The sequence below is a fragment of the Mercenaria mercenaria genome, chromosome 2, assembly GCF_021730395.1.
Source record: "Mercenaria mercenaria strain notata chromosome 2, MADL_Memer_1, whole genome shotgun sequence".
Classification (NCBI taxonomy): Eukaryota; Metazoa; Mollusca; class Bivalvia; order Venerida; family Veneridae; genus Mercenaria; species Mercenaria mercenaria.
The window spans coordinates 36,950,145-36,973,354 of NC_069362.1; the positions used below are offsets into that span (position 1 = coordinate 36,950,145).

At 35.9% G+C, this 23,210-nt stretch overlaps 1 protein-coding gene across 1 annotated transcript; it reads left to right on the forward strand.

Annotated features, from left to right (window-relative positions):
• The first annotated feature begins 5,684 nt into the window (after positions 1–5,684).
• On the forward strand, positions 5,685–6,806 carry LOC123562115 (uncharacterized). Its single transcript, XM_045354764.2, has one exon. It carries the CDS (start codon positions 5,685–5,687, stop codon positions 6,804–6,806), a length of 1,122 nt encoding a protein of 373 aa, XP_045210699.2.
• The last annotated feature ends 16,404 nt before the right edge of the window (positions 6,807–23,210 follow it).

Consider the following 23,210-nt stretch of genomic DNA (forward strand, 5'->3'; position numbering starts at 1 on the left):
TATATTTGAAGGTAAAATGTTGATGTTGGTGCAGGGCGGTGGACGACGTACTCCGGACCATCCATCTAAACAAACAGCTTACCCGGAACAAAGTTTAGACCGATTAGCTAAACAATGATTGTTTTCGAAAGGCTGGAAGGAACTAATATTTCTATCGGCATATAAATATAAATCCATATTGTGTTTCATTACATTTATATCAAGATTACTCATACATTCAAACAGTACGTGATTTGATCAAAAATATAGATCATAAATGTTTTTATTGATAAAAGTAGAACGTGTTAATCCTTTAGTGTTTTCCGCAAACGGTTTGTTTTGACAATCAAAGGAAAGTGTGTTATTAGCATAAAGCTACAGTCACACATACGGATATGTGGAACAAAAATATAGGACGCGAATAAGTATTAAGCTGAACTACGTTTTACTGTGCATGGCAACTTGCCCAGCGCGTGGACGGGTCTGTGGTGAACTACGTTGAACTACGCTTAAGTACGGGCAGCCTCGGATAACTACGTTCAGCTATGGATCAGTACGGCAAGGTACGTTTCAGTACGGATAACTACGTTTTAGTACACTTAACTACGGATGAATAAGTTTCAACCAAGAAAATCTCATTAGAGAATTGAAAAACATCCAGTCCCAGCTTTAAAACCCCTAAACGTGATAAAAAAAAACAAGTTCCAAACACTGACATAGAAGCTTCTGTAAATACAATTAGTGTAGATGATAAAATAAGGAGTGCCATTGTAAAACCAGTCAGACTAAACGAAAAGAACCTTCCCAAGAAAAAAGAATGAACTATAATCAGTCAAAAACTCACAAGGCTTTCATTGATGGTGATTCAATTACTTAGATATTAAGCACAGCTAGAATGTCTGATTGTGAGCTTCAAGTAAAAATAAAAAGCCAGTCTTGAGGAAAGTTTCACAAAGTTAAGTATTATTTTAAAGGCATTGCATATTCTGATCAGATAAGAGAAGCAGATATAATCATGATCTACGCTGTAACAAACAATGCGTCAATGGCCGATAGTAACATGTTTATTACCAATCAAATAAGTGACACTATAGATACAATCCACACAGTCAACGCAAAAGCTTAAATTGTTGTATCTAGTGTTTTACCAAGGAAATATGACAAGGTAGTTAACTACATATTCTTGAAGAAATGACAATAACAATAACAATAACTTAGACTCCTTATAAGATGGAATTCTGGGAAAATCGTTAAATTTCGCTGAATCCTAAAGCGCGGTGCACGATGGTATGATGATGAAAAGGCAATGACGCGATTGCAAGATGATGAAACAACGATGGTACGATGGTGAAAACGCGAGGGCACGATGATAAAATCGCAATGGTGCGATGGTATATGATGACGAAATGTCGATGTAATATCGCATTTATATCATCATACCATCGTATCATCGCATTTTCATCATCGTATCATCGTGCCATCGCATTTTTACCTTCGTACCATCGCTTTATCACCATCGTGCCATCGCGTTTTCATCATCGTGCCATCACGTTTTCGCCATCGTACCATCGCGGTTTCACCATCGTACAATCATGTTATCATCATCATACCATTGTGTTTTCACCATCGTACAATCATGTTATCATCATCATACCATTGTGTTTTCACCATCGTACAATCATGTTATCATCATCATACCATTGTGTTTTCACCATCGTACAATCATGTTATCATCATCATACCATTGTGTTTTCACCATCGTACAATCGCATTCCGGAAATGCATGCGTAGTTCTGTGTACTTTCATTTTTTTCAACAATAGATGAATGCATCTCAATGTATTTTGTGAGAAGTTATTCTTATAAAGATATTTTAGCGTGAATAGACTAACAATGGGATGTGATTTGAGGTAACATTTTCAATACTAATTCCTGTTAGAAGTAATGTACTACAGTGCATAACCTACGGAAGGCGATGGTACAATGGTGAAAACGCGATGGTAGGATGGTGATAACGCGATGGTACGACGGTGATACTGCGATGACACGATGGTGAAAACGCGATGGAACGATGGTGAAAATGCTATTGTACGAAGGTAAAAATGCGATGACACGATGGTACGATGATGAAAACACGATGGTACGATGGTGAAAACGTGATGGAACGATGATGAAAACGTGATATTACATCGACATTTCACCATCGTGCCATCGCGATTTCACCATCGCACCGTCATTGTTTTGTCATCGTGCCATCGCGCTATCATGTTTCCATCATCGTACCATCGCGCTTCGTGGTTTAGGATTCAATAAAAAGTCACAATTGTCCACACGGAACAACTGTTCAATCATTATTTAAAAACACGTCATCTGAGAATATCACTGATTCATCTGATGGCACCGGGGAACACCGGCCATACACAAATAAACAGAACTTTCCAAAGGGGAGGATTTCAGGGAGGATATAAGTGCAACGCCAGGGCAGAGACATGGTCTACATGCATGTGACATCCTCATAACTGCTAAATCAGGATCGCTGGATGTGACTAACAGTAGTAGAGAACATTTTATAGAAGGCTTCAATGACAATATTTAAAAAAACTGTTCTCAAAGATGATAAATATTGTTGCAATCTGCCTGCTGTCCTCGCTTATAATCGTTGTAATCATTCTTCTGGCAAATATACTGATGTCAAAAATAACATTAATTCTAGTGAAATGTTTTATACAACCTGTAACACTGTAGAAACTGAACACCATGATATAGGTTTTCGCATTATATTTGTAATTATAGTTCAAACATCGTTTTTATCCAATGATAAGCGAGGGATTTTCAAAAAAGTAACCAACTTATTTTCATATTGTTTCATAACTGAAGAATCTGATCCACTTAATCATATTTATTTATTTATTTTGTTGGGTTTAACGTCGCACCGACACAATTTTAGGTCATATGGCGACTTTCCAGCTTTAATGGTGGAGGAAGACCCCAGGTGCTCCTCCGTGCACTATTTCATCACGAGCGGGCACCTGGGTAGAACCACCGACCTTCCGTAAGCCAGCTGGATGGCTTCCTCACGTGAAGAATTCTACGCCCCAAACAAGGTTTCGAACCCACATCGATGAGGGGCAAATGGTTTGAAGTCAACGACTCTGCCACTTAATCATGAAGTAGTTCAAAATTAATGAGTATTCATTGTTCCACCTACTATGGATTTCCTACATTCTAGGAGGCGGAGCAATTATCAAAGCAGGGACTGCATACAAGAAATAATGTGTCTATGTAATAAACGGACCAAATAGATAAATGAGCCGTGCCATGAGAAAACCAACATAGTGGGTTTGCGACCAGCATGGATCCAGACCAGCCTGCGCATCCGCACAGTCTGGTCAGGATCCATGCTGTTCGCTAAGTTTCTCTAATTACAATAGGCTTTGAAAGCGAACAGCATGGATCCTGACCAGACGTCTGGCGCGGCTCAAATATCAAATTATGTTTTTAGTTTCATTTTAATACAAACTGTACTTTCATAGTTGAAGTTTGACCTTTCTGCACCTTTCACTACCTCTACTGGTCTAAAAATAAACCAGGGTGCACTTAGATTCTACTTTGCCCTGTTTTATTTAAACATGTAGTTGCTGAATTGTACTGTTAGATCATTACGAGTTAAACCTGCATATTATATTTCCATTGAATAAGAATATAGAATTGTGCTCCACAAACTACTCAATAAGACTTAGTCGTTTACTATGTATTTATGATATAAACTAAATTAAAATCATCCTGCACTGGATCAACCGCTGTGTTTTGCTAAAGGTTGGCACTAAAATGACGTTGTATAAAGTTGTAGTAAACATGTTCTTCTCCATCATCAGTGAAGATAAGACTAGCCAATGAATTAACAGAAGGCGTGGTTAGTTTACTTCAGAGAGAGCTTTTTGCTGTTTTGACCTGTCAGTTAAATGAAACGGGGCGTTAAACTATAAGTCGGTTTTAGATACACTTATTGAACTTCTAATTGCATTAAGTTTTGCCTTCACTACGCTACGCTCCGTTTCGGCAAACTTAATTGCATTAGAAGTTCAATAAATGATCTATAACCTATACTAATAGTAATTCTTGGTTTAGTCTTTAAGGATGACGTATTTTTCATATTAAATGTTCATTCTAATATGCTTGCCTCTGTTAAAACACTCTTACGCTAGAATGACGTCACGTTTACGTGCGATGGCGTCAAAGTTTTTGTTGCGACCAAGAAAGAGCGCTTCTATATTCTATCTAATGTTTGAGATTAAGGGTATATTAGAATCGAAATAATTTATAGCAGAAACGTGCTTTAACACTATTTATACACTCGGGTGGTGATACGTCGTTCAAATAATTTCGCTCGGGCTGCGCCCTCGTGAAATTATTACGTCCGGCGTATAACCACCCATCGTACATAAATAGTGTTAAAGCACTCTTTTGCTATAAATTATTTCTTAATTATTTACACCCAAAACGCAATGAAATCGAAGTTCTTATATATAAATAGGGGCGTCCCCCTGGCCGAGTGGTTACGGTCGTTTACTTTGAATCACTTGCCCCTAACCGATGTTGGCTCGAGCCTCATTTGGAGCGTTGAATTCTTCATGTGAGGACACCATCCAGCTGGTTTACGGAAGGTCTGTGGTTGTATCCATATACCCGCCCGAGATGAAATAATGCACGAAGGGGCGCCTGGGGTTTTCCTCCTCCATCAAAGCTGGAAATTCGCCATATGACCTATTATTGTATCGGTGCGACATTAAACCAAACAAGAACTAAACAAAAAATATATAATTATCAACACATTGATACATGTATTCTCTGTTTTTGTGAAACATTCTTGAATGAGTCATTTTCTGACCACGAGTAGTTGTTGAGCAGTTACAGTATGTTTCGTAAAGACAGGCCTACAAATGGTGGTGATTTGCTAATTTATGTTGAGAAAAATCTCTGTTGTTGTCGAAGAGAAGTAGAATAACTATATGGCTTGAAATTAAACAACATAATGCTACGTCCATATTGCTTTGCTATTCTGGCTGAAACAGTTTACTATTTGTCTTGAAAAATCTTATTTAGAGGATTAGGAATGTATTCTACTTGGTGACTATAATTTTGACTTACTCAAACTTGACCATTACATCAAATCATGGCATAAGAGTCTATAAATCTTACACAGCTTGTACATGATCAAACAAGAGTTAAAAACCATTTTGCCACATTAATTGATCATGCTTTTTCGAATAAGCCTTAGCATATATTAGAAGTTAGTAAAACAATGTGTCGACCTCAGTTGATAAATGAATCTACTAAATTTTATTAAAATCATCTTACAAACAAGACGATGGAGTTTATTACAAAATATGGAGGCAGAGAGTTAAATTACTTATATCCTTGTCCAAAAGCAATAATTATAATGAAATGAGGGTCAACCATAATAGCTAAGGGAATAGTTTCAGGATTTAATTTTAAAGTTAAAACATCGTTTTGTTGAGTGCAATCTTGCTGCTGATACATTTGTAGCTGCCAACACATTTAACGAACAATTTCCGAGTATTTGACCGCTGAAATGTGCTATATAATGGCCTCGTATATTGGCAAATAGATTATTTTCCGCTGCGCATAGGCCCTGCGAAGAGATGACAGAAGATATAAATAATGCACTGAGACTGTAACGACAAAATGCCTGTCGTGACATATGATAACCTTATTTATGAAAATTGTGGCAAGGCAGGATATATTGAGTGTACGATTGCTTACTGGATGTGGAGAATTATACCCGTCGTTCTACTTGGCGTTGGATTCGTAGGAAACATTTTCAACATAGCAGTCTTGTCAAGAAAGGAGCTTCGAAAGAGGTCAATATGCGTCTACCTCATATTTCTGGCTGTAAGTGATACTACAATGTTATGTGCAGAACCTCTTGTTCAAATTGTGAGAATTTTTTCTGGTATTAATATTTCTACCCTTTCACCAGTTACCTGTAGCCTATCTATATGGCTTGCCTATTCATCAGGCAGCATATCCTGTTGGCTCATTGTACTAGTGACTGTCGAAAGAACACTACTAACGTTGTTTCTAGTGAACGCAATGCCAAAGATGACACCTCGAAACGCACTGATTGCCTCAATGACTGTAGTAATAGTCAATGCCTTATACACTGGACACTTGCTTTATGGTATGACCATTATTGAAATAAACGTAAACATGACAAAGGTGAACATGACAGAGGTGAACATGATAGACGTGAACATGACAGAGGTGAATATGATAGACGTGAACATGACAGAGGTGAACGAAACAAAATTTGAAAGCATTGAAGCATGCATCCAGCGTCCAGGTGAATACATGGAGTTCTTCAATACTGCATGGAGTATCATGTTTACCCTAACTAATTCTGTTGTGCCAATATGCTTCATTGTGACTGGAAATGCAATTGTCGGAATATCCGTGATTAAGCGTAGGCGAGCACTACGACAACACGCGGGTAGCAATACAAGTAACATTGCCAACCAAATGCGTAGAAATGGTTTCAGTACAAAGATATTCTTCGTCCTGTGTGGCGTATTTATCCTTACAACCGTGCCTTTTGGTACGTATTTCATACTTCTCAGGTACAACGTACACGTTAACGAACATACCTTCGCACAGTATCAGCTGATAAACATCCTGATGAGGTCCTTAGTGTGGTGTAATTTCAGCTTCAACTTCTTGCTGTATTTTATGACCGGATCATTGTTCAGGAACGAATTCCAGAAAATGTTACGAGGTGCATGCAGAAAGTTTGTTAAGGAAAGAATGTAAGAACATTTACGTTTAGAAAGTGCATATCAAACATTGTATGGAAAGAATTAGAAATTGTGTATACAGAAAATGTGTTGAGGAAAATTTCAGAAAATTTTGGGTGTATACAAAATGGTTTAAAGAAAGAATCTAAGAACATAAAAGAAGATGCATACAAAATGTGTTGAGAAAAGACTAAATAAAATTTTAGTTTTAGAATTAACATACAAAAACGTTTAAAGAAAAGAATTTAAGACAGTTTATTGCGTGTATAGGACTTTGTTAAGAAACGAATTTAATAAAATATTTGAAAGCTAAAATAATGAATACGCCATTCATTGAAGAGTCGAGCAATGTAAGGTATTGTAACATTGACTCTAGTGTCTCAAATGAATTCTGTTCCATAGCTTAACTTTGTAGAGTGTCTCTCTGTGTTGTCTCTTTATTATTACTGCGCCCGTTTGTGCGTGCGTGTGTGCGTGTGTGGGCGGCTTCGTTCTTTGAATATGGCTTTTCCTGTTGGACTTACTTATAGATCCAAAACAATATATAAAATAAGGCAAAACTAATCAAAATCCAATGATTGTGTTTAATACATATATTACAGTAGAGAATTGTGGGTAATCCGGTTTTTTTTTTCAACAGGACAAAGGATTTAAATATTTTGGTGAAGTGACTTGTTTAGATTTGTTAAAACCTGTTTTGGATTGTTAAGATATGGATACAAACTGTTCTAATTCAATTTGAAGTGTTTTTGGTACAGTGCATGGACAGTATGTTAGTAAATTCGGTCCTCTATCCGGGGGTTACATGCCCGTACGCCGACCAAAGAGAGCCCGCCAATCAACTGGTTATTAATCAGGTCATTCATCACCTTATATTTGTCAAACATTTCACCCAACAATGTATAATACAAGTAGTTTCAACCTGGATGAAGCTTAACAGCTACCACCTGATAGAAAATGATTTTAATCTCATTTTGTTTTTGCTTACATTGGTAATGTCAAGTACATGTAACTTCAAGGCTTTTCAATGCAAAATACCATTAATAATGCTCCTTCTGCAGGTTTGCCAGATATGTCAGAAGATCCCTGTAGTAAGAGTCCCTAATGGTGTTGACAAGCACAGATGTTTCAAACCTACCATTAGGTACATTTATTATTTGTTTTAGTTGCACGTGTATACAAATTGATCGTTTATTCACAGTTGAAGATAAGCAACTGACTTTCATATTGTTTCACTGTATTGCTGTAATTGCACCGATAATGTTTTGCTATAAAACTTTAAGCTGTGGCCACTGACACCAGGAATCCATTGACACAGCTGGCGGAACTTTCTGTTATTGAAGCATTATGAACGATACTTTGCATTTCAATGAAAATTACTTAATGAAATATATAGACCTAATTACAAAATGAAATTATAGGCGTATGCTAGGATTCCCTGTTTATGCGATGGGCGAAATTTTCCCCAATAATAGAATTTTTTCAAACTTTGAATATTGAAGGACAATCAAACAAACATACGCAATTAATGTCATAGGCCACCAGCATTAAAAACGAGTTATCTGCCCTTGAAAACAGCATTTCTCGAAAACATTTTGAATTGTTATAATGGATATTGTTTCTAATCTAATTAATCAAAGCATTTCATGTTGTTTGCCCTAATTGGCATTCGAATCTATAAATGAACTCTCAAACGTCAAACGTCAAAAGAGACGCAACAATCATTTTAAGGTTATCGTTTGTAGGCAGTGGCGGGCCAGTTTTTTACGGAAGAAGGCAATCCTTACACGCTCGTTTCGGTAAGGGTTCTTCAAGAACTTTAATTATTTTGAATTACTTTAAATTTTAATTTATTGTTTACGAATTATGTTCACTTTGTCCGAAGTTCTTATGACTTATGTAATGACTTTTGATAAAACACTTTCTATTTTATAGTTAATGTGCCATATGTATTTTCTACTGTAACGATGTTGCGTCCCTCCGTTTCGCTTAGGCAAACCTCTCAGATTGATTGTTTTCTTATATATAATACTGTAGAAAGTTGTTATTTGGTCTTTTGATTGGCAAGATTAACGATACCACGATCATTTAGGTTTTTAATATTTTTTTTTTGTATTGAGTAATCAATAATGAAATATAATAGATCTATTTGTAGTTATTTCACTAAAAGTTAAGTTAATAGTTAAGTTAAATGACTCGGTGAAATATAACAGCAGATAATATATTTTATTTTGTATGCATATACATGTATCATGCTTGTTTACACTCTCTAATCTTTCACGTATGCTTGTATTTGTATGTATGACGATGAACTTGAAGTCTACTGTAAATAAATATCTGTTCTGTTCTGTTCTGGTTATTATTGTGAAACCTTCATAATCTGCTAGTCTGATTATTAAGCACCTGTGATATTTGAAATAACAAAGAAGTGTGCACAATTCTTCAAGCATGCACAAATGTTCCGTTTTCACGATTGATACTTGTGAGGAGTTTTCGAAACTGGGCCAGTTTCATTTATTTTGTCATAATATAACGGGGTCAAATCACGGACGACTCTCATGTCACTTCCAAAAATGTAGTTTAGATACGTGACTGCAATCTACCACAAACAAGTGAGCAACGTACTATGCGTCCAAAGGATCTTCTTACTGTTCGCTATTCAGTCAGAAAATATTCAGTAAACACCTCTTTGAATAATAAATAGTACTGCCCAAATTGAATGATGGACCAGTCCATTTTAGAAATTAAGCAGGCTAAAGGTTAAGTCACACCGACACGACGGATGGTCATATGATGACTTTCCGGCGCACCTCTGGCCGTTCCTGCAGAAACGGGCTTGCACCTGAGTAGAACCACAGGCCTTCCATAAGCCGGATAGCTTCCCCACAAGAAAAAGAAAGAATTGTATAGTCCAAGCAGAGTGTCGAGCCCACTGCGGTGTGTGTGTGTGTGTGGGGGGGGGGGGGGGGGGGGGGGCAAGTGATTCGAAACACGGCCACAGAGGCCCGCAATATAGAAATGTCTATGCAATCTCTGCATCAATATCATAAAATGAGATGACTAATTTGTGTACTAAGCAAGAAATTAAATGAAGCACTTGGAAACAATAAAAGCCTCCTGTAATACAATTCCATTTTTTCTCTCATGATTATGACACGGACATTAAATTTGCATTATATGCGTTTCAAATGAAATTAATTTAGAATGTAGAATATCTATCAATTTTTTATTGCTATGAGGATGGGTTAAATCTAGGCGATGCGAGCAAACTATTCGAAAGAACTTTCGCTTATTTCGTTACTCTTTCCTTTCTGACCAGTACATCGATCACAGTCTGAAAAAAAAATGACAATAAGCTCTTTGTAAACTAGTTTATACATGATTATAAAGACCTTTCAGAGATTTTACCTTTTCTTAAGGTTTAGCAGTATATCATCAAAACACAAAAATATTTGATAAACGAACAACATCTTTACCAACAATCTGCCTGATTCTGCCGTACTGTCACGTACGATGGATACTTAAAATATTCTGAAAAAGTTGCCTCATTTGTAAAGAAATAGAAATAAAGAACTGCTGAAAACTTCGTTCCACCTAGTTATGTGAAATTTCAGCACTGGAACATTATTGCAAATGCATCAAAAAGAAGTAATGTAACAGTTCTTTGAAAATGATGAGTTTTTAGAAGCGTTGAACTGTCCAAAACTGTGGCCCCTTTATGCAACCATTTTCCGAAATTCAATGTATATATCAGTATACTGACAATGGTTTCGTAGAGTAATATAAATGTTTTATATGCTGTCCAATTTTCATTTTAAACAACCCTTTCTTTCTATGATTTGGTGTTGTTCGATTTTTTCCTCCAAATGTAAGGCTAAGCGTTAATGACAATCGGAAAACTCCGGCCGATTACGTATTCCCCGTTTGCGTTTTCGGTATTCTCCGGCATTCTCCGGTTATTATGAAAAAATAATCAGATGGTTGCCGAAATCGCACGTAAAATGCTGATTGTCGTTACGGGTTTACCACATTAAGATAGTCACATTTTCTTTCATTCGACTCTCCAATTAATTTGCTTTGTTTTGTTCTTTGCTTCTTATAGATCTTCTTATAGAAATTATATTTATTCTGTACAAAGGCATGTTTACCATTTGAGAAAAAATAGAATGATAGTCATGGATTAAATATGATAATTACATTTCTATTCTCAAAACGAATCAAAGGCGAATTATATTAACATTGATGAAATGAAAATCCGCAAATAGGAAAATGGTAACTGAATGGTCAGTCTTGATGTATTTCATATTTCAAGGAAATTAACATCATATTCGTTTACCTGTAATTATTGGATGAGTCGGAATTCAAAAGACATGATAATGGATTTTAATAGAAATAGTTCGGAATAATCACGAGAAAGTCACTAACGTAGGAGCTCCCAATCTTGAAGCACCCTTATATTAAGATAAAGATATTGTTGTTATTCACATTAAGATTTTACTGTTGTCTGTTGGTAATTAAAATAGTTCTATGAAGAGAGGGTATGACCTGACTATTTTGAGACAATATGCATGTTTAGTGTTCAGTCCTTTTACAGTTAGACTACATTTCTCCTGTTTTGACTGTTTACGACGGAACAGGTGGAAGATTCCATAATGAGCAGGTCTCAAGACCCATCGAAACTGAACAGCTTTGACAATTTTCTTTTGGCCTGTTTCGTTGGGTCCTTAGTGGTGTTTTTGTTGTTTCTCGTTCTGCAAAGGCAATTAAAATATGCTTGTATGGTTCTTTATGCTTGCTTTAGAGTTTTTATAGTTTTATAAAAGTGATCTTAGTAGAATGGACAGCTTGAAGTGCAAGACCTACCAGTGGATAACCAGGAGAATAATGCAAAAGAAAACGGCGGCGATCACGTAGGCTGAGCAAAGGCTGCGTCTGTCTGTACAGCAGAGCGCCGAGACTAAGACGTTGCTGCAGCAGCTCTATCACGGGCTGAGACGTTGCCATGCAGACACAAGAATTGTATAATTATTCTCAGTCATTCAGATATTTAATTATAACATTCAGATGGGTTACAAAATCAAGGTATTTTTTAACTCCCTTTATTATTTTCGTTCATTCTGTATCAGTAGCTGGCACTATCGGGATTTTTTTTTCCCACTTAGAACAAGAGATTCTTTTCGTGAAAAGTTTTCAAATTTTCACTCAAACTGTATATAAGTATTAAAAGTAGTCAAAACTACAAAAAACTTTTTAAAACAAGTCACTTTATTTTTAACCAACGTTTCGGTTGCATTAGCCTTCTTTAGGGTTCAAAATAAACATAACAAAGGAAGTGACGTCAACGTCAAACGACGTTGATGACGGCAACGTCAAAATTAAACAAAGAGTTTGACGTAAAAATCATAAACAGGATCATAGTATGATACATAAATACTGGTGAAAAAATGCAGTATAAGTGCAATGGTTAAGGAAAGGCACCAGTAAAAACTGATTATGGAATACATACACAGTAATAATATATACGTATATAACAAGTATTTCAGAAAGGCATTAATACAGAATTTTTGAATTCATTCCTTGTGGAGTCACAGTGCCCAAACGATACATCCAGGAAGTCTCTTTTAAAAGCCTTTTCCAAGGATTAGTTATTTTATCAATGGGCATTAAAGAGAAATCCTGGATAGTATGTTCTTGAGAATTAAAATGTTCAGAAACATTAGTAGCAGTTTCTGGATAATGATTGATACTAAATCTATGACTATTCATTCTTTGTGAACATTGCTGGTGCGTTTGTCCAACATACTGTTTCAAACATTTATTACATGTTATTATGTAAATAACATCAGTTGAACTGCATGACAGATCATGTCTAACATTATAACAAGATGAATTGGTGGAACTAGAAAATGAATTATCTTCATTAATATTTAAACAGTGTGTACAGCGACGTCTATAAACTTTAATTACACTACCATTTATGTCTTTCTTGCTCAGCCTAGAATGAACTAAAATATCTTGAATATTCTTGGGTCTTTTGTAAGCAACAATAGGTTTATAGTCATATAATTGTCTAACACTCTCTTGCTGAGAATACTTTAGAAGATTCCAATATTGGTTTATTATTTTACCAATTAGGCAAAGATGGATAGTAGGTACATACAAAAGGAATGACTTTATCCGTATTTTAGGTACTGCATGAATTAAGAGCAGCTTTCATTGATAGAGAAGAGGCCTTCTTTAATGCCTCATTTATAACACAGTCAGGGTAGTTACGTGCTTGAAATCATTAATCACTAAAACTTTTCGCGAAAACTATCTGCTTAAGTGAATGCAGAAATATGCCACCATAAATTAATACATTCTAAATATCCTTTTCACGTTGTATATAAATAATGGATCAGTTCATATTTTGAACTGATAAATAAATGTACTGAAGGTTTGTTTTTTTTTTAAATAAAAGATGACTGTTAATAGACGTAATGCAAATTTTAATATTTAACGGCATAGTTAGACCCAATGTAGGGGCCTTCGTGGACGAGTGGTTAAGGCCGCTCACTTCGAATCACTTGCCTCTAACCACTTTACTAAAGATGTAAAATTCTTCATGTGATGAGATGACTGAATGAATCTTATTACCGTCGCCACTGAGTGAGCTTAGTTCCTCCAACTGTAAACGATGCCTCATTTGTGTATGCAGCTGGATGTCGCCTGTGACTACTATCGCATCCGCCCATTAGCCTGAAACTGTAGAGAGGGACCTTTAGTTTTCCTCCACAAAGCTGTAAATGTCGCCATGTGACCTACATTATGTCGGTATGACCAAGCTGGAAATGTCGCCATGTGACCTACATTATGTCTGTATGACCAAGCTGGAAATGTCGCCATGTGACCTACATTATGTCGGTATGACCAAGCTGGAAATGTCGCCATGTGACCTACATTATGACGGTATGACTCTAAACCTAACAAAACACAAACAATTCTAAGTACCAACGGGCAATGAATGCGCTGGGTATTACCAATAACTTTGAAAGCTAACAGGTATGTTACTGTCTGAAATAGTCTTCATCAATATTATACATTTAGTTTATACTAATTTATTTTAGCTCGATTGTGATGAAAGCTTTAAGCTTATTTGAACCACTCTCGAGTCCGCTTCCTGGAAAACCCAGTACTGGTGTCATATGAGAAGTCATGGTCGTGACACTAGTGAGATTCGAACTCACGATCCCTGGATTGAGCGGCCGACACCACTAGACCACCGTTCCCCTTAAACATATACATGTAAATATGGTTAATCTAATTTTAGTATAATGGACTGAGCAAAAGATTAATTTGATCATCATACTTTGTCCAAGGAATTATGTTTTCAGCAGAAATCCAACTGAAATGCACACTTGTAAAAAGAATTACCTCCCTTTACCTGTCGCGACCAAAAAGATTGTAACGTAAATAAATATGATTTTTGTCTTTTCGAGCTCTACATGATGTCAAGGTAAAAATTTCATTTCTAGTGTGGGTCGTACACATCTGGAGTGGTTGAAACAATTTGTTTTCAGGTGAGCTTACAGCAGGTGTCATATTTACCTCCCCAGCATTCAGTTTTTGCGCATAGAAACAGTGCCAATTTCAGTAGATCACGTTATGCTATGTTAATGACATTCTACTCTTCAAACGCTCATTATGAAATGCGGCTAAATACTACTTACATCAATGTGGAATTAAAGAAGGTGTATTGTAATATTGGTCCGAGAGCTCACGGACTTTTATTGCAACAATTGAGGCCAAAAGAAGTTTATACTTTTTTGGAAACAATTTTTCATATCCTCCATGAAAACCCATTTCTTAAGTGTCAAAGCCGTGCCTATCTATATTTTGTTCACTTATGTTTGTGATAGGGGAGGTAAAACTCACTTGCAAAAATATTGGGGGAGGGGGGTGGTGAGGGTAACATTTACGTCTACCAGTTTTTTCAGTGTTTAATTACAGTAACTATTTGATTGTCAGTAAATGTATATATGTCAAACAATGTCAGCAATAAGAAATTCATCAAAAAGGAATGAAGGGCAAACTGGATATTCAAGGTCAAAAGTCAAATTTATTTAAAAATCACAAAAATTGGCACATTTGAAGTTTATTTGTATTCTTAAAAAATGGTTTGTTATCATAAGTCACTCATCTCCATTTATATAATGTGTATATATCAGCCAAAATCAGAAATAAAAATATCACTGCAAAAGGTCAAGGTCAACCCTGATAATGGAAGCTCAAAGTTCATTTTCATAGCAAAAATGTGAAAAATGTTACCTTTACTTTTTCTAATCTGTTTAATGTGTCTTCACATTATTAGTCGTTGAAGTTATTTCGTTTTAATATTTGTAAGTCAGGCAAAGTCAGCAGTGCAGATGTTACCCCAAAACTGCCAAGGGGTAAGCTAATTTCAAAGTTCAAAGTTTAAAATTGTGTGAAAAAACGCATGAATAGCTTCTTGTTTGAAATATAACAGATAATTTTTAATCAATATAAGAAATTGCTCGTGATTTATTTTAATGTATATATGTCCCACAATGTCAGTAATAAAGATATCGTCTGAAATCAGACAAATTCAAATCTTATATTAAGGGTCAAATGTCATTTTCAAGTAAAAGAATGAAAATAAATAGCTCTTTAACTTTTATCTTTGTTAATAATATCATGTCGATATTAGTCAATGATATCATTTTATTTTAATGTATAAATGTTAGGCGATGTCTGGTATGCACATATAATTTCAAAACATTCAAGGTCAACCATAAGATCAAAGGTCAAAGGTCAAAACAGTGAGTAAAATGTTCCAATAAAATCACCTATATGTAATAATCTTTATTGTTTAAAAGTAATTGGTTTGTTATTCTAGTAATTGATCGTTGTTCCTTTCACTGTTTATATGTCAGACGATGTCATGGAAGCGAAAATAAGTCAAGGTCAGACCTGGTATTAAAGATCAGGGGTCATTTTTGTGTAAAAGATCAAAATGTATCGTACTTACTTATTACTTTGTTCAAAAATAGCTTGTTGTTATAATTCACTGTTAGAAATTTACTTTAATGTATAAATGTAAAGCAAGGTCAGCAATGACGGTCTTATCCCAATAAGTCAAAGACAAACCTATTATCAAAGGTCAAAGGTCAAATTTGTGTAAGAATTCGCAAAATAACAGCATTTTTGCAATGATTTTTCTTTATTGTTTTAAGGTATTTGTGTCACTAGAAGTAAAACTAATCATTATTCATTTAAAGTATCTATAACAGACAATTTGAAATAATAATGAAATAATAGTCAAGATCAAACCTGACATTTAAGGTCAAGGGTCATTTTCATGTAAAAAATTCAAAATACAGCATATTCAATTTTTTCTTCGCTAAAAGTTATCTTGTCATTTTTTTCATTGAAAATAAATGTTTCTTATGTATATTTGTAAGGCAATGTCAGCAATGCAGATCTAATTTCAAAAACAGTGATTGGTAAAGCATATATCAAAGGTAAAAGGTCAAATTTGTGTGAAAGATCGCAAAAATAATAGTTTTGCAATACTTTTCATTGCTTAAAGGTATTTTGTCATTATTAGTATCTTATAGTTATTCCTTGAAGTTTCATATATATATATGGGTCTATGTCAACAATGAAGATGACATCAGACATAAGTCTAGACCAACCTTGATGTTAAAGGTTAAAATTCATTTTCGGGATAGCACTGTAATTTAATTTCTTTGTTCAACAATATCTTGTCTTATAACTTGATGTTAATTCATTTTAATGTTAACCTTTACTTACTAACTTACTTACTTACTTACTGCGTTCCATCTTCTTATCGCCGTTTCATATCTTAAGATTAGATGCCGCAATGAACTGCACAATATTCTGCAGGTCGCTGGCATCTCCCCACAGCTTGGTCTCAAATGGGTTGTCTGTGGGCAAAACTTTCTCCCTTCTTCTAGATAGGAACAGCTCTGCAGGTTGTGGAATGGTGTTTGTTCCTCTGATCCGCACTGACTCTGCAACACCCAGCTTCTTCATATGTTTTCTCAGGCTACAGTGTCCAGTGTGCAGACGGAGGATAGTTTTCTTTGGCTGTGTCTGATTAGCTTGTGTAGACTGTCATGATGGGCAATTAGCCTCCATTTATGTTCTTTCAGTTTGACGCAAAACTGTTCTTCAGTAGAGTCTGAGCTTCTCTGTATGAAGTTGGAGGTTGGGGGTGTATTTGCTTGGTTGCTTCCTTTGCAAGTTTGTCCGCAGCTTTATTTCCGGCTATGCCCACATGTGCAGGAATCCATTGAAATACTACATTGTTCTTCTCAGACAGGAGATTGATGTTTTCCAGAGCTGTCTCGTTAAGATGTCTGATGGTCCTGCTGAGAAAGCCTAAAGAGCTGACTTGAAGTCTGTTAGGAAAACAATATTTTGTCCCTTTTCTCCTCGTTCATACAGCTGTAGTGTGGCCAATGTGAGTGCTTGCATCTCGGCTCTGAAGTTGAAGCATCTCTTGCCGACTTGATGAGAGAGTGTGAGAGTGGAGCTGTCTGGAAATTGATGCAGGCACCACTCTCACCATTCTGAACTGCCTGCTTTTTCCACTGATCCGTTGGTATATTGGATCCAAGAGTGTGCTTGATAGCGGTCATTGATCATTTCTAGCGTAAGTGATTGTTGGTGAACCTGATGTTTTTCCTTTTCTTCTACTCCTGGCACCTCCAATCTGATTTTGGGAGCACATTGTCTAGGAACACATAAATCGGGCAGGCACAAGTTGCTCTGCCTCTGTGTCCAGTGCTGCTGCTTTCCCATTTTGCAGGTTTCAGTCTGTTCTTGGTTCTGCTCTTGGGTTTTGAGTGGAGTGGATATGATGGTAATCTCTTTGCCTTCTCTGCCTAGACAAGGGCTTTGTAATCTCGTATTGTCTCTAATGGCTCAAGGTTGGTTGTCTTTTCCACTTCTTTTATTGGAGTTGTTTTCATTGCTCCGAGAATTATCCTCAGACCTGAATTTTGAACCTTGTCCAGTTTATCTTTACTAGTTTTGGAAGCAGTTACCCATAAGGTGGATGCATACTTTGCTATGAGCCGTACGGTGCCTGTGTAGACTTGCCGTAAGATCTTTTCATTTGCTCCCCAACTTGTTCCAGCCATTTTTTCATAATGGCAAGTTTCTTGAAGACCCGCTCCTTTGACATTTAATGTCAGGTTTGACATTGACTAATTTTCCATTATTAAAGAAGAATCATAGCATCTGTTATATATACTTTAAAATGAATAATGATCAGTTACTAGTTTTGTCAAAAATACCCTAAAACAATAAAGAAAAATCATTGCAAAAAATGGTGTTTTTGCGGATTTCACACAAATTTCACCCTTGACCTTTGATAATAGGTTTGACTTTGACTTACTGGGATAAGACCAACATTGCTGACCTTGCTTGACATGTATACATTAAAGTAAATTTGTAACAGTGAATTATAACAACAAGCTATTTTTGAACAAAGTAATGAGTAAGTACGATACATTTTGATCTTTTACACAAAAATGACCCCTGACCTTTAATACCAGGTTTGACCTTGACTTACTTTCGCTTCCATGACATCGTCTGACATATAAACAGTAAAATGAACAACGATCAGTTACTAAAATGACAAACCAATTACTTTTAAACAATAAAAAATATTACAAATAGGTGATATTATTGCAACATTTTACTCACTGTTTTGACCTTTGACCTTTGATATTATGGTTGACCTTGAATGTTTTAAAATTATATATGCATACCAGACATAGCCTAACATCCATACATTAAAATGAACTGATATCATTGACTAATATCGACATGATATTATTAACATAGATAAAAGTTAAAGAGCTATTTTTTCATCCTTATACTTGAAAATGACCTTTTACCCCTAACATCACATTTGAACTTGTCTGATTTCAGACGATATCTTTATTACTGACATTGTGGGATATATATACATTAAAATAAATCACGAGCAATTTCTTATAACGATTAAAAAATATCTGTTATCTTTCAAACTAGAAGCTATTCATGCGATTTTTTCACACAGATTTGACATTTCACCTTTGATATTAGGTTTACCCTTGAGAATTTTGGGGTAACATCTGCACTGCTGACTTTGCCTGACATACAAACATTAAAACGAATTAACTTCAATGACTAATAATGTGAAGACATATTAAACAGATTAGAAAAAGTAAAGGTAACATTTTTCATATTTTTGCTATGAAAATGAACTTTGACCTTCAATAGTAAGGGTTGACCTTGACTTTTTGCAATGATATTTCTATTTCTGATTTTGGTTGATATATACACATTACATAAATGAAGATGAGTGACTTATGATAACAAACCATTTTTAAGAATAAAAATAAACTTCAAATATGCCAATTTTTGTAATTTTTAAATAAATTTGACTTTTGACCTTGAATATCCAGTTTGCCCTTCATTCCTTTTTGATGAATTTTTTATTGCTGACATTGTTTGACATGTATACATGTACTGACTATTAGATAGTTACAGTAATTAAACATTGAAAAAACTGGTAGACGTAAATTTTACCCTACCCCAAATATTTTTGCAAGTGAGTTTTACCTCCCCTATCACAAACATAAGTGAACAAAATATAGATAGGCACGGCTTTGATACTTAAGAAATGGGTTTTCATGGAGGATATGAAATATTATTTCCAAAAAAGTATAAACTTCTTTTGGCCTCAATTGTTGCAATAAAATTGTTGCAATAAAAGTCCGTGAGCTCTCGGACCAAATATGTACGGAATCCTGTTGGGGCCATTTATAATGTCGCCGTCGCGTTTGTAGGGTCGACACACGACAACGCGAAGTGACATAGCGACATTACGAAGTGACACCCGACAATCGCAAACGACGGCGACAATCCCAAACGACAATGTCGCGATATCCACTTTGAAATGTCGCCTTTCAAAAGCACGATATATCGCGATGTCACTTCGCGTTGTCGAGCGTCGTATCGCATTGTCGCTATGTCACTTCGTAATGTCGTGATGTCACTTCGCGTTGTCGTGTGTCGACCCTGCAAACGCGACGGTGACATTATCAAACGACATGCGATAATCACAAACGACGCTCGACAACGCGAAGCGACATTTTCCAAATGTCGTTTCTTATGTCGCGAGTCGCGGGTTTGGGTGAGGGTCGACGCGCGACATTTCTAAACGATACACGACACGCAAAGTGACACTCGACAATACGAAGCGACATTTTCATAATGTCGTATCGCATGTCGCCCGTCTACCGGTGAAAGCGTAAGATAAAAAGCTGTATTTCCGTACTTTTCCGTACGTAAAATGTCCATGTTTTTCATTAACTTCAAGTAATTGTAGAATGTTCCAAACATAAGATATTTTAATGAAACAACTTTTATAAATTAAATTCAAACATTGTCTAAACGGATATTTAGCTTGTATAGGATCGTCTTAAAATGTATCATTTTTCGTGAAAATATGCATACTTCTTCATATATTAAATAGAGGGGTGTTCCTTGTCTGAGGAGCCATATCTTCATAACCTGATGTCCGATTTTAATAAATGATACCTTGTTGCAAAGGGCAAGCCAGTACCTAGAGAAAAGAAGCCAAGTCAGGTTCGAACCCGGTCGGCTAGGGTTCAAAGTCGAATTCCGGTAATATTCTCAAAATATGATCTTGTCAGAGCAGCCAAGACAGTCCTGAAAACCCAAGCACTACCTTCACTGAGTCCAATGACACCGTTAGAGCAATTTTCATGGTTCCCCGGGTCGACCTTACAAACGCGACGGCGACATTATAAATGGCCCCAACAGGATTCCGTAAATATGCGATAACGGTTCCTCTGTATGTATCGGCATTCTCGTAAAATCTATATTTACGATCGAAGAAAGCCAAAATCACAGACAGGAGTAGGAAATTGTACTAAAATTGCCGTCTGTCTGTACTGCTCAACTACCTTATGTCAACATCGGAGAAAAATACAACAAGTAGGGCTTAAATCGTCTTTACAAGTACATGAATAGTACATGATCTTACATGGCAAAAACAATCTGATCATCTCGGTCTTTATGCCTGCAACAGACAACAGCGTATTATACGGAGGATATTTTATATATATATATATATAATAAATATATATATATATATATAAAATATATATATAATATATATATATATATATATATATATATATAGAAAAAAACGAAATTTCTTGATTGTCCAAGTAAATGTTTTAATGGAAAATTAAACTTGTGGTCTTTAGGGACAGGTAGTCCAGGTTTGATTGTAAGATGTTTATAAAGTTTATTCCTTTATCAGTTTATTCCTTTATCAATCAAACATATCGTAAATGACTTGCTGACCAAAAATAACTGCTACTTCATAGCCAGCCATAGCAAAACACATTTTATTAACATTTTAGTCTAGAAATACATCTGAACCCGATAACTGTTTTCAGAGACACAATGTGAAGTACTAAAAAAGTAGTGAACACTTAATTACTTGATTTTGTTGACCACCGATAGTCTGCATGATCATGTAGGGCATTTATTGTTTACAAAAGCAAAACACTGAGTTTTCACTTTGCAGCTTGACTTGGAAAACACATCTCTCCCCTTAATCGCTTCATTGTAATGGAACATTGAATAGACATGTTATAGCTGTTCATATGCGATACGTTTATCATACAATAACAACAATCAAAGTACTGAAAGTACATAAAGGATGGCGACCACAAAGCGCTGAAATGAAAACGTTTGCAAAAATAAATTTGCAACATCTGAAGCATAATGAGTTTTCCATATGAAACTTAAGGCGAACATGTGGATAGACAAACAAGTAATTCCTACACGGAAATCTTAAAAACAAGGATTTATATCTTAACAGAAAAAGCCACATTCCAAGAATGTAGTCCCAATCCAATGGCAGCCTCATAGCAGTGTAAGCAAGGATGTGTGCATGATCAACATTTACAAATGTATACAAAATACAGATAAAGTATACATTTAGACAGTAGGGACGAAACAAAGAAAGACTTTTGCCGAGCAATAAAGTCCCAAACCGGAAGGGACATTTATTATATTTACCGCAAAAGGAACCACATGGATATTGAAACTGAATTAAACAACCTGCATTCTCCAAATAAACTACCATATGGTGTCATTAGAATAAATTTTGTACTTTTGAAATTATCATTTTTGTCCTATTTTTTGGAATATTTGTTGCCATAGCAATCACGATTGTTACCATAGCAACCACGATTATTGCCATAACAATAACGTTCGTTGCCATAGATCATAATGAAAATAGTTCATATTAGCCAAACTGCCTCTATCCATGTCTCACGTACCATGAAAAATTTTATGTTCTCTTTAAGTTTTCGCAGGATCTCACTATGCCTTTTGTCATATTTTTGGAATATTTTTTGCCATAGCAACATATTTTTGCTTGGCGAAGGAATAAAAGAACGTGCATATTCTCGGTATACCACGTATAATGAATATATCTTGTACTTTTAAGTTATTGCATAATTCCTTTTTGTGTGACCGACGGACAGACGAAAGGTGTAGTTGGTGGTGGTAGTGCGGAGGAGGACAAACCATATATCCCCTCCCGTAAAACACAGTCGGTCAACACCCCGCGACAGTCAGTGGCAAATACACCCGCTGGCGATATGTTATCGGTTCTTGCTGCGCACCTAACCCCGCACTTAACACCCACCATCATGACCATGTTTGGGACTAACGACCTTAATATAAACCTTTTTTTCTGTCACATCTTTTTTACTTTTGCTTATATCTTACTGTAACTTCACATAAATATTGTGCAGCATACAAACAAAACCTTTTTATGCAGGGACTGTGTCCATTATATCCAAGGTCAAGGTCACCCAAGGTGTTGTACTTAGTGTTTGAAATTATTTTTTGAATTTAAGCTCCGCCTACAGACAGACGCGCTGTCTACCTGATTACTTGGTAGAGTCGAAGTGTCCAATTAAAACGAGTCCCGCTCTGTCTTCCAAGGCGATGGTAACTTTATTCAAATTAGTTATACATGTAGAACAGCTGATGTAATCACTAGGAGCCGGGTCATTTTCAGTTTGTTCTGTAACGAATACTGCAATAATTATGAAAGAAAACGAGAAAGACCTGGATGTTAGCTTCGATCTGATATCAGCGGTGCTTTGGAGCCGGATATTAAAATAAACAGAAATTACCAGTTACCGCGCCGACGGCAACTGTTTCTTCTGACAATGATGATAAAGTCCCCGTCGTAAAGTCCGAACAAGTCTCTGATATGCCGGAAATGGATCAAACACTGAGTTGTGTCACGTAACGATTACATGAATGATGCGTTAGTGAGTAATGT

Excerpts from the sequence above, each read along its gene's own strand:
- LOC123562115 (XM_045354764.2), top strand. The coding sequence starts at position 5,685 with ATGCCTGTCGTGACATATGATAACCTTATTTATGAAAATTGTGGCAAG.